Source organism: Cyclopterus lumpus, chromosome 7, assembly GCF_009769545.1.
Source record: "Cyclopterus lumpus isolate fCycLum1 chromosome 7, fCycLum1.pri, whole genome shotgun sequence".
Lineage (NCBI taxonomy): Eukaryota > Metazoa > Chordata > Actinopteri > Perciformes > Cyclopteridae > Cyclopterus > Cyclopterus lumpus.
The window spans coordinates 14,037,610-14,054,534 of NC_046972.1; the positions used below are offsets into that span (position 1 = coordinate 14,037,610).

At 44.0% G+C, this 16,925-nt stretch overlaps 1 protein-coding gene across 5 annotated transcripts in view; it reads right to left on the reverse strand.

Annotated features, from left to right (window-relative positions):
- Positions 1 to 16,925, reverse strand: part of LOC117733428 (neuron navigator 1-like) — an 80,026-nt gene that overhangs the window by 49,450 nt on the left and 13,651 nt on the right. For 3 of the 5 annotated variants that reach the window (XM_034537063.1, XM_034537062.1, XM_034537064.1), the window contains exons 5-6: positions 12,256 to 13,080; positions 321 to 423 (exon numbers count right to left, since the gene is read on the reverse strand). In XM_034537063.1, coding sequence (XP_034392954.1) covers positions 321 to 423; positions 12,256 to 13,080 — 928 coding nt within the window. Of the gene's footprint in view, positions 1 to 320; positions 424 to 12,255; positions 13,081 to 13,325; positions 13,630 to 16,925 lie in introns of those variants that run through there. The other 2 variants (XM_034537065.1, XM_034537067.1) reach the window with 2 other exon arrangements.

Here is a 16,925-nt window from a genome sequence, read left to right on the forward strand (position 1 = left end):
TCTGTCAGGTATACTGATATTGATCTGAAAGCCCACAGGCAGTTAACCGCCACACCCAAAAGCACTGTTAGCAATGTCAACAAGAATATGCCCATCTCAACTGCTGTTTTCTCTTACTTGTTTGCTTTGTTTGTCTTCTTTTGTTGTCCAATACCATGCAGTCCTGTTTGTGTGTGTGTGTGTGTGTGTGTGTGTGTGTGTGGCTGACCTGCGCGCGCATGTGTGTGTGTGTGTGTGTGTGTGTGTGTGTGTGTGTGTGTGTGTGGCTGACCTGCGCGCGCATGTGTGTGTGTGTGTGTGTGTGTGTGTGTGTGGCTGACCTGTGGCTGAGCTGCACACCTCTCAGGCTGGTCATGGTTTCCTCCAGGTTTTGTCGAAGGTCCAGAACATTTTGCACGGTCCTCTTCCTCTGGGACTCCGGGTCTGCAGAGGCACATACACACAGGGATATTTTTAGACATACAATTCCATGCTAAATCATTAGTAAATGACAAAAACACTGTCTACCTGTTCAAAGATTTACATTATATACAGTATGTATAAATGCACATGGAGTTAACACCAATAAATACACTATGAAATATGACCATATATGAGTTGATACATGATCATGGATGTTTTCATCTATGGACGATGCTCAAAACTAACCATGCAGACTGACCATTAGTCATAGTAGTTCCTCAGTAACCAAAATCTAAGATTACACCAAATCATCTAAATAAAACAAAGAAACATAAATCTACAAAAGGAAAAAAATAATGAAACTAGAGAACTAAAAAAGGAAAATACAAGAGAGAGTAAGTAGTGGCAGGATACGCACAGTTGTTTTTCCAGATGGCAGTGGAGCAAACTAAATTAAATATGATGGCAGCAGTCAGACAGATAAAAACAACAAAGGAGACCTTTAAGACCAGACAGATCTCACACTCCAGTCTATCCAGCCAGTGCACATCTGTCTGGATCCATCTTTCCCTCTTTTCTAAGCACCCTCAGTCACAATGTCTAGGTGCCCGTTCATTGCACTGTGCCCCTTTGCTCCTTGCTATGAGAATAAACCAAAAGCCTTTCTCATTTAAACCTACCAGGGAACATATTGGCATTTGTCTCACCCCCTGCTGTTGTAATCTGCTCAGATTAGTCTGTATAGATTCATGTTGGGCTATCCAGCCAGACTGCTGCTTCATACACGCGTGTGTGTGTGTGTGTGTGTGTGTGTGTGTGAGAGTGTATACAGATAATTCCCCCTGTGGTTTGGAAGATTGGAGGCAATATAAGAACCAAAGTGGTTCAACCACTTAGTGATACAGACACCATGTATTCAGGCTCAGGAAACAAAACACGTTTCACTTTACACTTTTTATTCCAAAACATGTCGACCTGAGAGCTTGATATGGGGTTCTGCTCACACTTATCATAGGATTATCATATCCATGCCATAGTCAGACATAAGACTGAGAACCAGGAAGAAAACTAATCAGGACACCTAAGTTGCATCACGTGACCTTGACCCTTGCTCTCTCTCTCTCCGGCTCTGTGTATTTATATGTGATGGGGGGATGGTGATAAAAGAGTAATAGTGGTCAAATAAGGGACAGCATGGTTACCCTGAGGTTCAGGTCAATAGACCATTAGAACTGTCCAGCTGAATCCCAAATGAGCACAGCAAGATTATTTACTAGAAATTAATGATGATGTAAGAAGAAAATGTAAATTAAAAAACATTAATTGTACTTTTACAATCAGGACAGTGTTACACAGTCGTTCTTGTCGAACATATACACTGTAGCTACAGTTAATCTTTTTTGATTAAATCTTCGCTTTAAAGACATTTCTAGATGGAACTTAGATAGTTAATGGCTGTCGTGGTCCACCACTTTGGTCTGAACTGAATACATATCTCAACAACTATTGGATGGATTGTCATAGAACTTTGTCATAGCATTCATGCTCCATTGACTTTTGTGATCCCATGCCATTTCGTCGCAACGTTTTTGGGTTCAAATGGAATATCTATAAACAAACATGACCATGAACATTTTCACAGAGCTACATGGAGCCCAGAATATGAATCCTACTATTGAGTGAAATGTCTCAAAAATGTTTGGATGGATTTCTATGAAAAATGATTCACACATCCATGCCCCCCCACAGGATTAATGTCGGTGATCCCATAACGTTTCTGGACAATTTCAATTCATCCAACTTTGTTGTATTCAAGGATCCAAGGACCATTTATTGTCATTATGCAACACAGGGATGCAAAAGGAAATTAACTTGAAGCCCATTTGTAACACAACAAACGCATGTCAAACAAAACAAAACACCATCTTCACATTCAAAATTCAACATGAGGATAAACATCATCCACCAACTTGTCAGCACCAAGTATCATGATGTAAAGTCCACCTCCTCTCGCCCCACCAGAGTCCTGCGCCATCAAATGCAGCTTGATCCGGGATGAACGTTGGAGCCGGGTCTCTGTGAACATGTGGGGCTCAACAGTCACCGACCTCCCACTGTTTTCATCCGTCTTAGTTTTCTGCGACCTGACAGCCAGCAGTATGCTGGGAAGTGGAGTAGCCTTAAGTCTTAGTGGGTTAGTTTAGCTCATATATTGGCGCTGCTCCCGCTCCTCCCTGGGGCAGTTTGGTGGCGTTTGGTCCAGCAGGTCTGGCTGGTTGGTCGGCCATGAATGACCGTCTCAAAGTTCTCTGAACTTAATCCAATCCCCGTTTTCTTTTCAGATGTAGAAAAGAGAATTAGCATTTATCTCAATGCCCAGCTGTGCCTAAATAGAGCCAGACAGGGACGCTAGCATTGCTGTTGACTCTTTATCTTGTTAAATATTCAAAATAAATGTCTCTTTTATACAATGAGCCCATGAAACAACATATTCGATATACTGAAGAAATCTACTAACACATAAGCCTGAAAAGACTCAACCCCCTCCCTCCCTCAAACACTCCATTCATAATCATCCCTCCTAGAAACAGTCCAGCTGGCTGGAGAGGAGGTAAAGGGGGAAAGACCATTCTAATGAGTGAGGAGGGCAAATCATGAGCTGCCAGAGGTGTCGATCTCAACAACAGCTGCAGACTGAACACTGTTCTCACATACACATATGCATTTGCACGGTGGGGCTATACTCACATGCACACACACACACACACACTCGCACCAGACCCGATTTACAAAGCTAGATTGATTTCTCCTGAAGAGAATGGTCACGTAGACAATTGATTAGGAAGCCCTGGGGACAGGCAGCTCAGTGGAGAGCTGAGGAAGTCATTGTGATCCAGCCTTCTGCTGCTCACACTCACACTCACATACACTAGACACACACAGTGCAAATGCTACATAACAAAAAATATATGCAGAAATATAACTACTTTGTTCTGCTGGCACTGCTCACATGAAAAGCAGTCAAGCACAGTATGGAAATTAAAGATATAGCCACATATCAGCTTTAAAATGTTAAATTATTGTAACTTGTTGGTACAAAGGTTGGTTTAATGGGAACAAAGCACTCCTCAAACATGCAAACACAGACATACATCTGGCACATTCAGCGCCACATACACACATATGCAGACTTCAATTGGGTGATTTTAATTACCCTAAACGTGAGCTTTGTTTAACATCGGTGTCAAATTGATTAGATATGGTCTACATGATTGCGCATGTGCCTGTGTGGATGTGTGCCTGTAAAACGCTTCCTGCCCTGCCTCTGCCCTGGCCCTGGTGGTACCAGCTGGCATGTAGGGGGGGAAGAGGTGCTGTGGTGGTGATGGGGGAATTAGGGATGCAAATATCCCTGTCAGCCCTGGCAGCTCCCCAGGGGTGTAGATGAATTACACTGATCTGTTTTAAACAGAGTGTGTGTGTGTGTGTGTGTGTGTGTCCATATATGTACACAGACCGGGGCGCGACACCTTCCCATCTCAATACACACACTCCAACTCTGAAAAGGCTATAAGACTAGCTTCCTCAGCCTGTCATAATGGCCCACTCAGACTCTTGAAATGAGAGTCAGCAGGTTTGAGTGAGAGTGTTGTAATTGCATGCCTGTACTGCACGTGTGGGACAACCTCTGCATCCTAATGAAAGTCTGCTCTCAGACAAAACAAAGAAAGAAAGACCGAAAAGAAGCAACACAAATAGAAAGATAGGAGGTGTAAAGGATGAAAAAGGTCTCATGTGAAACTTATGAAACGATAACAACCACCAATGGCTCTTAATACTTTCCCACTTCCTGCAATGTCTGGCTCTCAGCGTCAAGCTTATTTGCTCATAATGAAGATGTGAATCTTAAAAAATGCATCAAAATATAATATATTGTTTTAAGTGAAATAATCTCCTAAAATATTTGGGCACTGAGTATATTTCACAGAAGGACAGTATATGAAAACAAAATACAGTGTTCATCAATAATAAAAGGAACATGTATCCATTGCAACATAGATGACTCATCTATCTGTTTTTAATAGTCTTTGGACAATAATGGACATCTGTGGCACAGAGAATGTCAGGCACTGGCTACATGGGTATTTAGCCGACAATATGAAACATATAAATGAAAGTCTTATCCCTTAAAAGTAGAGGAAGTTTAAAAAGTATGTTTCATGATGTGGAGACCTGATGGTTACTGGGGACCTGATGGTTACTGGGCGAGCAGATGGAGTAAATGAAAAAATAAGAGTGAAACTGCTGTCCACTTGGTTTCCTCTCTTGGGTCACTTGACTCTCCTCTCCATTAGAAAGAGAACAACAACCTCCCCAAAGCCCCACTAATGGCTCTGTCCTTGCAGGACTGGTCTGCCATTATGTGTTTGTGCAGCAACATGGCATCCTTCTTACACAGTGCATTTCGTTGGCAGTGACTGCGTGTTCATGCATTTGTTCGTACGTGTGTGTGTGTGTGTCTTCACTAGCGAGAGGTGCAGTTTTTCAAAATATCTAAGAATATAGGTTTGAGTAATGGCTCCTGATTCTATTCTTTCCTTCCTTCCCTCCAGAGTTTATTTGTCCTTGTCTCGTCCACGTGCGTGCACATATGTTAGTGTCACCGCAGCACTCCCCGGGCCACAGGCCCTTATCACGAGATAGATGTGTGATTGAGCATCATCATCAAAGGTCTGCACATCCAGCGATGTGTGCAAGTCTTTAAAATAGTAATAGGTTTCCAAAATGTTGTGACATACAAGAATCACACAAACAGGTAAAGTAAAACATTTGTGGTTTTTGCTATTGTTCAAGCATGTCATGCTCTATTTGAGAATATTTCTTTGGGGCATGGTGGCAAAAAATGTAAACAAAAGGTAGAGCATGTGGTAACCCAGATATACACCTGTCACAATGTGAATATGAACCCGCTAAGCTACTAAAATGGTTCAATATTTTGTATTTAGTTTGACATGACAATCTGGTATAGCATTCTCTGTATTCTCTCTTTCTGTCCTCCACTCAGAGCAGCATCACAGCCATCTGCTGACCTAAGACAGTAAGCAAAACAGGAAGCATTACAACATACAGCCATTCCTGCACATCCACGCACTTGCACACACAAACACACACTTCGCCGGGATGTTGCAACAGGATATTAGACCTTTGAAGATCATATCTGATACGTGGCATGAATGGCTAATGAGCATATCGGAGCACAATACTGCATCGGTGTACACAATTCTGAACAGTTGTTGGTTCAAGTGCAAAGATTGAACACATGATCAGTATGTTAATGCACAAGTGAGAAGATATTGAAAGTCAACAGTGGTTTGGGGCAGCTGACCGTGTTAAAATCCATTTAAAATTGGAAACCCTTATGGAGGAGTATATTCCTCTACAGACACAGAGAGGATGGGCATTGCCTGTCTTAGAAACACAGACATACGAAGAGACAGATGAAAACATTACTGATAGATCCAGAATCCTCTGTGCAGCAATCCTCTCAGATCCCCACACCCCCAAAACCTGTCTCTGAACACTGACCCATACACAAACACACATAAACACACTCTCCATATCTCTTAAACCACAGCCCTATCTGCTTAGAAGTCACAGCGCTGTGTGCTTAGAGGGAAGCTGAGGAGGCTTTGAGTGACTTGAGAGAAGTTTACTTTCTCAGAAAAGAAGGTCGAGACCTCATCGTGGTAAAACCAAAAAGGACATATCACCTCTAGCCTGGCTGATTAGACTTCAACACACAAAGAGGAAGGAGTGTGTGTATTCCTTTGTGACGAGCCGCACTGCAGAAGATTAAATGTGTGTTCGGTGCCCTTGGAGTAAAAAGATCAAGAAAGGCACAATCTAAAACTCACACAGCACACATGAACACATGTGGCAGGCAGATGTGGCTGTCAAAAAAATATCACCGGGAGGAAAAAAAACACATGACGGATGTGTGTGTGTGTTGTTTGTTTGTTTGAGATGCATCATGAAAGCTAAATATCTAGAGCTTTCAGCAGTATCTCTTGTGCTTCCTGCGTATGCACGAAAACTCTAAATACAGACTGAGTTACGCACAAATTCAAACCGACACACCGCCACACACTTACTACACAGCAGCAACAAGCCAAGGCAGACCATAATGTGCGGCAATGTTTGGGGTGTATTTTTGTTCAAGAGGGTTGCTTCCTGTGAAACTCTCTTTTACGATGTGCTTAAACCCAGCTGCAGCTCCGCTCTCACATGTCAGACAGGCAGTCTGCACACTGTGTGCAGTGCCTGCACCGTTAATAAGGTGATGGGTAAGATGGTACAACTGATGGCAGCAAGTAAGCAACTCCGCTGATATCTTACAAAATCATGTATTTTCTCAGGTAAATCAATCAGTCTTTTGGCCAATACAATGTCAGAGTGCAAAAGCTGAGGGTTATCTGGTAAATCAAATATCTGATTTCAAGGTACTTCATCACATTGATAGAAAAATCGGAATAAATCCAGAGATATTGAAAGGGTATATGGCTCGGTATGCATGTTATGGCAACATCTCAACTTAAACTGTATGTTTACATTTTGGCCTCAGAGGCTGGTATGTGTCTGCTACTGTGTTGTTTACAGATTACCTCCAGCTCAATGTTGTAGATTGTGCACAGACGGTGCAAAATGTAGCTTCCATTTCAAGGTCGACAACTTCCATATGTAGTTTTTTAGATTGGTGAGCAAAAACTATTGTTTATGCATCCAGATATGTGACTTAATGAGACATTACAAAAACATATGTATCTATTAAATAGGAGATGTTCCAAGTGTATTTATAAAAGTTCAGCAAATGAGGAGATGTTCCCAGGTAAAGTTTCTGTTTGCTTCTTGTTGTTGGTTTAGCTTTGGCCCACACCACTGACACTGCATTAGCATTGCCACTAATCTAAGCTAACCACAATACTGTCATAAGACTCAGTCAGCTGCATGCGTGTGCGTGACTAACACTGTTTCCTTACAGCAGCTACTACATGCACACAGCTACATCAGTAACAACGGGCACTTTTATCTGAGACCTTTCATAAGATGAAAACACAAATAGAACAGAAACAGAAGAATATTAAAAAAGCATTCCTCATCACAAAGCGACCTAGATAACTCCTTGAGTCCTCATGTCTCTCTGTTTCTCTCTTTTGCTCTCCTAGCACTCATACTTTGGCAAAAAATCTCTGCCCTCATATTCGATCTTTGGTATCTAAAAAATCCAATTCTTTTTTTCTTTACCCTCTTTACTGTAAAACACTTTGTATCCTGAGTTAAAAAAAGGTGCTTTATAAATATAGTTTAACTTCCTTAATCTCTCTCTCACACACACACACATACACTACATGATGGTCTATGAGTAAACTGTGCATAATATACCAGGCTTATATGTATAGGTTTTAGTGATACGCAGCAAGAGAGTCTGCATGTGTGTTATGTAAGAGCTGATGAGAAAAAACACACAATGTACTAATATGATTTAGAAAGAGGATGTCAGGAAGCAGACAGCACTAATGCAATGGCTCCTGCATTAAGTCCTTAGAGACTGACCACAATGCATTGTACACACACACACACAAGCACACAAATAGAGAAAATGCACTATCAGTGCAACTCTTCCTTTCTACTTTTAGGGACAAAATCCCTCCTCACACGAGAAAGAGTGTCCTCAGTCCTACTGAAACACTTTTACCAGAAATATCCTCTTTGCTGTCTGACTGGTGACAGAACACTGCTACCCGTCAACTCGCATCAGAGTTAAAAGAGTGTAAGAGGAAGAGAGAGAGAAAGAATCAGAGGGATGCTTTATTCCTCACTTTCTTTGGCAGTTGCATTCATTTGGCTTGTCACCACCTCCTCGATGGGAGGACGACTGCCCTGAATCTCTCAGTCAGCGAAGCCCGGGGTGGAACCAGCCGCTCTGGCTGCACCCGCATCACATTAGAGACTCAGCAGCACTGCAATCACAGTGGAGGGACTAAGGAACTAAGAATGAAAAATACCCTGTCACTGCCAAAAGGATGAATACGTGGGAGTAGATAAGAGAGGATATCAGTGGCACACATTGAATGTGTGTGTGTGTGTGCTTGTGTGTGTGTGTGAGCTTTGGATATTTAAAGCTGCAGCTGCTTTGTTATTTCCTGCAGTGCTGTTAAGTTCTCTTGAACAGCATTGTGTGAGTGTGTGTGTGTGTGTGTGTGTGTGTGTGTGTGTGTGTGTGTGTGTGTGTGTGTGTGTGTGTGTGTGCCCGTGTTTGCCTCTGTGTGTGTCTTTTTCAGGCTTTTCCGAGTTCTCTGTGGGGTTTATTGTTCCGCAGACAGCTGACTAGGACGCATCATCTCCCACGAGTTGCCATCGACCACACAAACGATACATCCATCCATCCATTTTCAATACCGCTTATCCTCATTAGGGTCGCGGGGGCGCTGGAGCCTATCCCAGCTGACATAGGGCGAAGGCAGGGGACACCCTGGACAGGCCGCCAGTCCATCGAGGGCAACAAACGATACAATGTCACTCTAAAATAACAAGCAGGTTAGTAGTCAAGGCTTCTTTTATGACCATTCATGTGTCACTGAATGGTATTTACTTATCCTCTGCTGAGCCTTAATGGGCACATGTAAATAACACAGTCCTCCAATTCCGATGATCAGCTCAGCCAACACCACAACTGTACAGCATCTCCAATCTTCTAACTTAAATCTATTTTCTCTATTTGATCCTTGATAAAGGAAAATTCCCCCCTAATACCTAAATCTTCATCCAAACAGATGTCCTTTCCTTTAATCTGTAATTCATTTTATCCTTGATAGCTGGCCTTTTCCAGGGTGATAGATGATGTGTGATTAGTGGAATGGAGGCTGAATCTTCTCATTATCTTTTTGCAAGTCCTAATCCGGAGGCTTGCTGGTGTCTTTAGACAGCACCTCTCTAAACCAAGCCAGCCCCATGCTGGGAAAGACCACTGCTTTAGGGAGCTTACCCTCTTGCATACACTTCTTTATGGGTGCTGATGGGACTGTAAGGTGTCATTAGTGGCACACATCTGAGGTTCAGTGTTTTCGATCACCCTGGCAGAATTTACAGAGTTCATAATCCCCTGCATCTTTGTCTTAACTTAATGCTAATACTGTCAACAAGATATCTTATAAAACATGCTGCATTTGGGAGAATTATCTCTGCAAGTCCAGAGCTGCGGTCCGTGGACACACAAGTTAAGTAATTCTCTCAATCCAATTAATGAAAAGCTCCTCATCTCTTAGTGGTAAAACATTTATGTCCGATTAAAGAAAAACTGATTATACTGAAACTAATCCTAAATCACCCTGCAAGATAAACATATAGGGCTAACCTTGAACTATAATGAAATATTTTATTTTCTACATTGTGTGTGTGTGTGTGTGGGAGGTTGGTTATGCCTTAAGTGCATAGCTGGTGGTCTTGAGTTATACGTGCCAATGATTAGACCTCAGTGGCATTCTCCATGGTCTTTGCCTTTAACTGGAGGCTAATATCAAAAGGACAATATCACAGTGCATGCTGGTAGCTGTCACACAACATAACATGTTCAAGACACAGCTGACATGTAGCTTTCGAAACAACATGCTATGACCGAGTTAAGGTCATTTTGTCATGCTACAAAATGACACGTCACTTTCCTGTATGTAGGAAGCAGATGGGAAGAAGGTGGAAATGTATAGGAAGGGGAGGAGTGGATCACTGGGAATGATCCATTGAACATCCATAATCTATCTTCCTATGACGGAGCACACAGAGCAGAAACCAATTAGCAGAGCGTCCCATCGGAAATGGAGAAGCAGATACTATAAAAGATGAGCCCACAGCCGCAAGCTACAGGGCAAGTTACAATTAACCTCCTCCTAACACACACACACACACACACACACACACAATATACATACTAAAATGTAAAGCAAAACTCGGTCACTTGGGATGCAAGGTAGAAATTTAGATCATTGGCTATCACCATTATTTTACTCCAGTGTCTCTCTCTCTCTCTCTCTCTCGTTCTATTATTATTCTCTGTTTTCCCTCATTTATCTCCCTCTGTGAATGAAGTTGCCCCCTTTTACTTTTCTCCCATGAATATCAATTATTAGCCTACTTTCCTCTCTTTCAAACCTTTTCTCCCTGGTTGCCTGGCGTAAGTGTGGCCAGCAGCATTACAACAAGGACTGGAAAAAGGTCAGAGACACAGATACACACCACACACCATGTACAGTACAGTATAGAAACACACACACACATGCATAGAGGGGGCAAGGTCATACAAGCTGTGATTTGGGGCTGTGCAGCAGGAGGCGAGCTGGTGAAGAGAGAAAGGAAATGACGAGAGAGGAGGAAGACAGAGAGAGAGGTTTGATGATGGACGGAACATGTTTCCTCTCATCCAGACAGATATAACAACCCACTCTCAATATATCCCTCACTCTCTGATGTTATCCTGACAAGGGGGAGAGATGGGGAGAGAATGAGCAATAGAGAGAGAGAGAAAAAACAGTGGGTGTGTGTATGAATGAATAATGGATGTTAGGTGCAGATTCAGACCCTGGTTTGACCTATTAGTCACAAACTCAGTCATGATTCTCGCAATTCACCCCCATTAGCTAAAACTTTGGATGTGTCCTGGTACAGTCGCCCCCCAGTGTGTGTGTTCATGGGTGTATGTGTGTGCATGAGTGTGAGTTTAAGTAAATGATAGCACGCCAACTACCTGCCCATGCCACCACCCCTTCGCCATTCCCCTCCCTGCTTCCACACGTTGCCCCCGGTAACAAGAGGAAGAGGTGGGTGTGTGTGTGTGTGTGTGTGTGTGTGTGTGTGTGGGGGGGGGGGGGGGGGGGGGGGGGGTGACCATCTGTCAGTGGCCCGGAGATCAATGGAACTGGAGGGGAGGGAGGGGGTGAGGGGGGTGAGGTAGTGGTGCAAGGCTAAATATGTGGCCCACTGTGACCAGTGCCTGACTCAATATGAAGCTGTTTTATTTACCGACTGAAAACACACACCCCACTAGTTCCACTCACACGGCCTTTATTAACGAATGGCTGATTTTGGCGTGAGCCAGGAGATGCTGTGGCTGCGGCATCGGCACAGAAACATGCAGTTTAGACGCTTTACTACGCGTTCACGCGAGGACTGCTTGAAATTTGAAAAAAAAATTGGTTCCCCTGCACCCAGCGTGGCAGAGTTAGAGACACAAAACCTGTGAGATAGAATGAGAGAGGGAAAAGGGATGCATTGATATCTAGCTCACTGTGGCAGTGGGTCAGATGAGACTAGGACAAATCATTCTAGTGCTCCCTAATGAATCAACAAGAAAACAATGCCAGCCCTCTGGAACTGCTTACTTCAGCTGCTTTCTGCGAGCACACAGAGCTAATATACATCCACATAAACCAATTTTACACATGTAAACAAAGCAAATGACTGCCACAGTAGTGAGAACATAAGGATTTTCACCACCTACAGAGCGAGGGCTCTCACCATTGTATCGGGAAAAGCACTTAGAAAAGAAACACACTGACATTATGCTCTGCTGCTATAGAGACTGGACTTATTTAAAATTCACTGTTGATGCTGGAGCTACAGCCAGAGCTGGAGGGAATGGTTTCCGTGGAGAGGAGAGGAGAGGAGAGGAGTTGATGTTTACCTATTACTGAATCAATAAGTTACTGTTGTTAACATGTTGACATAATCGCACCCTTTCCTAATTGGTGTCATGCTTGAACCCCTATGTTTTCATGCAAAATAGGGATAAAACAGCAGACTTACCAAGCATCTGGCTGAAGAGCAGCTGCTCCAGGTCTCCCAGAACCGTAACCACTAACTCTGGGTCCACCTTCAGAAAGCTCTTATCATCGTCTCCCTCTATCCCCTTCCTGTCCTTCTTCTCTTCTGCTGACAGAGCTGCACATCTCTCCCTCTCCCCTAGTTTCTTGCCATTAGTCCCAGTGTTCCCAGCTCCATTGGAGTTAGCCTTAGATGGGTTGTCTGCAAGGTCTATGTCTGAATTCTGGCCTGCTTCAGAGGCCTTGCTGATGGGCTTGACCTCAGCAAAGGGTCCCCGTGGTTTACCAGGGGCAGGGATTCGACTTGCCTTGTTTCCGTAAGAAGTCACCGATGGGGAGCAAAACTGTTTGGGCTTACCCTGGAAAAGAGACTGTTCTGACTTTGAAAGGGTCCTAGAAAGTGGTGGTCTGGTACCCCCAGCCTGAACTGCTTTAATCTGGCCCGGCTTGTTGGTGTCTGTGCCAGGCCGGCTCGTATCATCATTCCAGCGGGGAGATTGGTACGGGTGCAGCTTCTTCTCAGCATCAGTGAGCACACACAAGTTGTTAAGTGACCGCTGCTTGCGGAGCATGGACGGATTGGGAACTGGGATAGGGATAGATCCAGAAGAGGGCCGGTAGACCTTGAGCTCTGACCCAGAGGTACGTGAATGTCCCGGGGGTAAAGCGGAAGGCTTGGATGGGGGCTTCCTAAAGGCCATGGCCTGGGCTGAAGTTTCCTGGCAGGAGACAGCAGCAGACCTTAAGTCCAGCTCACTGGGCTTGGCCGTCATGCTAATGTTAGCCACATTAGCCTCCAGCATCCCTCCTGCAGAGAGCCAAGCAACAGCATCAGTGACACACTCTGAGATACACACAGGCAGACTGAAAGAAATTGAGGGAAACAAGCAGAGAAAAAAAGGTGTGAAAACGCAAAGACTATGTGGTTTGCCCTCCCTCTCTGCCTCTGTGTCTTCAGTGGGTCCAGACTCCCCGCCGTGTGAGACTGGGGGTTCACCCCTCTGTTGAAAATGACGAGTGGGTTAGTAGAGTGGCAGTAGCAGTCAACCTTACTCACTGCTGGTAATCCATGGATCTGCAGTTCTGTGTCCAGTGCCAAATTCCACTTCCTCACAGCGTGTCTGCGGCACCCTGTGCCACAATAGCGCAGCTCGAACAAAACACAGCACCGACCATCCTCTCTCTCTGCTTCTCTCTAGCTCTGTATTCCCTCCTGCTTGCCGGGCAAGCAGCAGCCGACTGACAGCAGAAAGAGTCGCAGCAGCAGCGTCAACATCCCCCTCCTCTTTCTCTCCTCCCTCACTCGCTGGATTGCTCACTCTACCCCCGCTGGCTCATTCACCCTTCCTCCACTCTTTCTTACTCCTCTATCCTTCCCTCATTCTTTCTTGTTGTCTCTCGCTCTCTCTCTCCACCCACTGGCTGATTCACCCACCAATCCTCTCTCTCTCTCTCTCTCTCTCTCTCTCTCTCTCTCTCTCTCTCTCTCTCTCTCTCTCTCTCTCTCTCTCTCAAACAGGCATCACAGATGCAGTGTTATACTGAACACTAGTGAAGCAAGAAAGGGAAAAAAGGAAGAAAGAAATGATAGAAGGAAGAAAATGAGAAAGTAAGAGAGGAAAACAAAAGAAGAAAAAAGAAAGATAAGCAAATAAATAATTATATAGTTAGGTAGTTATATTGAGCTCAGCTGTGTGTCTCAAACGATATCACATACTGCAGCCAGAAAAAAGACCCCCAGCACACATATACATGCATGTCTAATCATTCATAATCACATTAGCTGCTCTATTCATCCATTCATATTCAGATTTTGTGCCACAATCACGGGAGGCCCACCCATGATTAAGCTGATTCCAATTATCTGGAAAACAACCGTGGCTGCAGCATCCCAAAAGAGGAACAGGAGACACACTTACCAGTCCCTAATACACAACCAGATAGGTCACTAATTATCCTTCAATTAGTAGCCAACAGACCTCAAATGAGCATCAATCCCCCCCCCCCCCCACCACCACCACCTGCATCATATTACCTCTCCGCTCATTTCAATTGCTCTTTTCTTATTTCCTTCCTTCCGTTCCTTCCTTCCTCCAGACCAGTATGTTCCCCCCTTTTACAGTTAATATGTACATGCCATTAGGTTTTGCAGGATATACAGTATATTGATAACAATCTCATCCATGTCAGCACAACCATCCCAATACCTCAGTGGTAAAAAAGCACCAAGTACATGTGTGGGGTTTGTGAATGAGTATCAGTGTCACTATATTTTGGTCTATCCTCCCCTGCATGTGTATAAGTGTGTGCGTGTGTGTGTGTGTGTGTGTGTGCGTGTGTGAGCGTGGGTCTGTCTCTACGAGTGTGTCACATTGATGAGACAGGCTCAGAGAAGCCAAAGCTCCCATCCAGAGACTCATATAGCTCTGGCTCGGTCAACTACGTCATCTCATCGCTCTGGACATCCCATCTCAATCAACACAGGAAAAAAGGAGTAACGCTTCTTCGCCCTCTTTATCATTCCCTTCTTTTACTCGGTCATCATCTCCGAATCTTTGCTCCAGGAACATAGATAATCTATTCCTGTAATTCCTGATCTCCAGTAAGAAATTTAACAGAAACAGAGAAATAGTATGATGGCGTCATTTCTCATCTCATTTTATTTCCATTACAGGTAACCATGATGACAGTGCATAACATGAACTTTAAGCCCATCATTAGTCATTAACAATCAATAAAACTCGTAGAATACATTTTTGTGTATTAATGCATCCGGTCTGCATACAGTGTTTGTGATCTGGGCGTATTATCGTTAATGCACTTCTCTTTTGCAAGCAGCAATGCCTGCAGCTGTGATGTTATCAGGGCTCAAACTGTAAGTAGGAGTAGCATTCAAACAAGCAGACTGTTGGGCTTATTCGTTACATTTGCATAAATTGGTTGACACCTAACCAAAGTGAAAAACAAGCAGTGTCCTGTTTGCTCACATTCCACACTCAATATTAGATAGGTACTTTAAAAACAGCTCATTTTCCAACAGTAACTATACTGGCGCCTATTGAGCCCAAAAATGACATCCTTCCATCCATCTGGCCCTGAATGAGTGTGTGTGATACAGGAGCTCAGTAGCAGACAAAACACAGACATACATTGGCTGTTTTATTGTGTAGAAGCTAAAGCCATTCATTAGAAGCAGCTTGCTTTAATAAGGGTCCAATGTTGAGGTGGTTATGCCACACCAAGGCCAGAGCTGTGTGGTGACAGTTATGGGGGCTCTGGGGTCTGGTAGCAGGCCAGTAGGAGGGTAAGGGGTGTAATTTAAGGCTAATAGGTGCTGTACGTCAGTTCTTATACCTCCCTGATGAGGGATTAAGGTGAGTCAAAAGAGAGTGGCCGTGTACAAGGCGGGTCTGTGTGGTGCACAGATGCTCGTGGGGCAGAGACACGCGTCAGTGCTCTTGAAAGCACGTAAACACACAGGTAAAGTGTGTGTTGGCAGCAAACAGCTACGTGTTTGTTCCAGTACTCGTCTCTCTGGCTCCACAGTCTAATCACTTTAATATAAGGCTGATGTAAACATATATTCTCTCACTCACTTTCTGCTAAGTCCCTCTCTCTCTCTCTCTCTCTCTCTCTCTCTCTCTCTCTCTCTCTCATACACACCCACACAGAGCCTGCTGTCTGTGCAGGGTGTCTAACTGACCTGAGCAATCTGGCCTGACATCAGAGGAGCTGGCAAAGTATGATGAGTGCCAGTGCTCAGTATTAGACGACACATTCATCTCATAGCACACTCACACAGCCCTCTGTGTGTGTGTGTGTGTGTGTGTGTGTGTGTGTGTGTGTGTGTGTGTGTGTGTGTGTGTGTGTGTGTGAACGCGTTTGCGGGCTGACCACAGTGACAGGCAGTGACAGATTAATACATACTTAAAGACACTTTTAAGCGAAGGTGAGAGACAGATGTACAGGTATAAATGGATAGAATGAAGACAGAGTGAAGTAGAAGGAGTGAGAGAGACAGACGGAAGGATGGACAGACAGACAGGCGGGCGGGCGGGCAGAGACAGGCAGGGTGTTTCTGTACTTTGCATGAGTAAATTTGCCCTTGCATCTCTCAACAGTTATAGGAACAGATTTGCCACTATATGTCTACAGTGAAGTAGCCAGTAGGACACACAAACACAGACAGTGTGTGGCCCATTATAGGTAAGGTCTCCAGCTTTGAAAGGAAAAGTACTGCGAGAGAGGAGCAAAGCACTGCTGCTTTGGATGTCATTAATTGTATCAGAGGGACTTAAACTTTAAGAGGAACGATTCCCATTCAACTAAGCAGATGGCACGTGTTCTCACTTTCACCCACTCCCTATTGCCACATACTCCCTCTTGCTTCTTCTTACTTTGCCTTTTCGTATCGTAGTATAAGAAGAAAAAGAAAAACGTTGTTCTAAAAAGGAAACAAGCGTGAACGGTCTCGAGAAGTGAAACAAAAAAAGTGTGTGACTGAGAATAGAGTGAAGCGAAGCAAAACCGGATACAGCAGAAACCTTATAAGAAGCTTACTGAATGCTTTTGGTGAGGAAAAAGCAGAAAGAATGTAAGGATGTGAAATTATAATGCAGAAAACAAGACAATGAGGAAAGTGAGAGGAGAAGG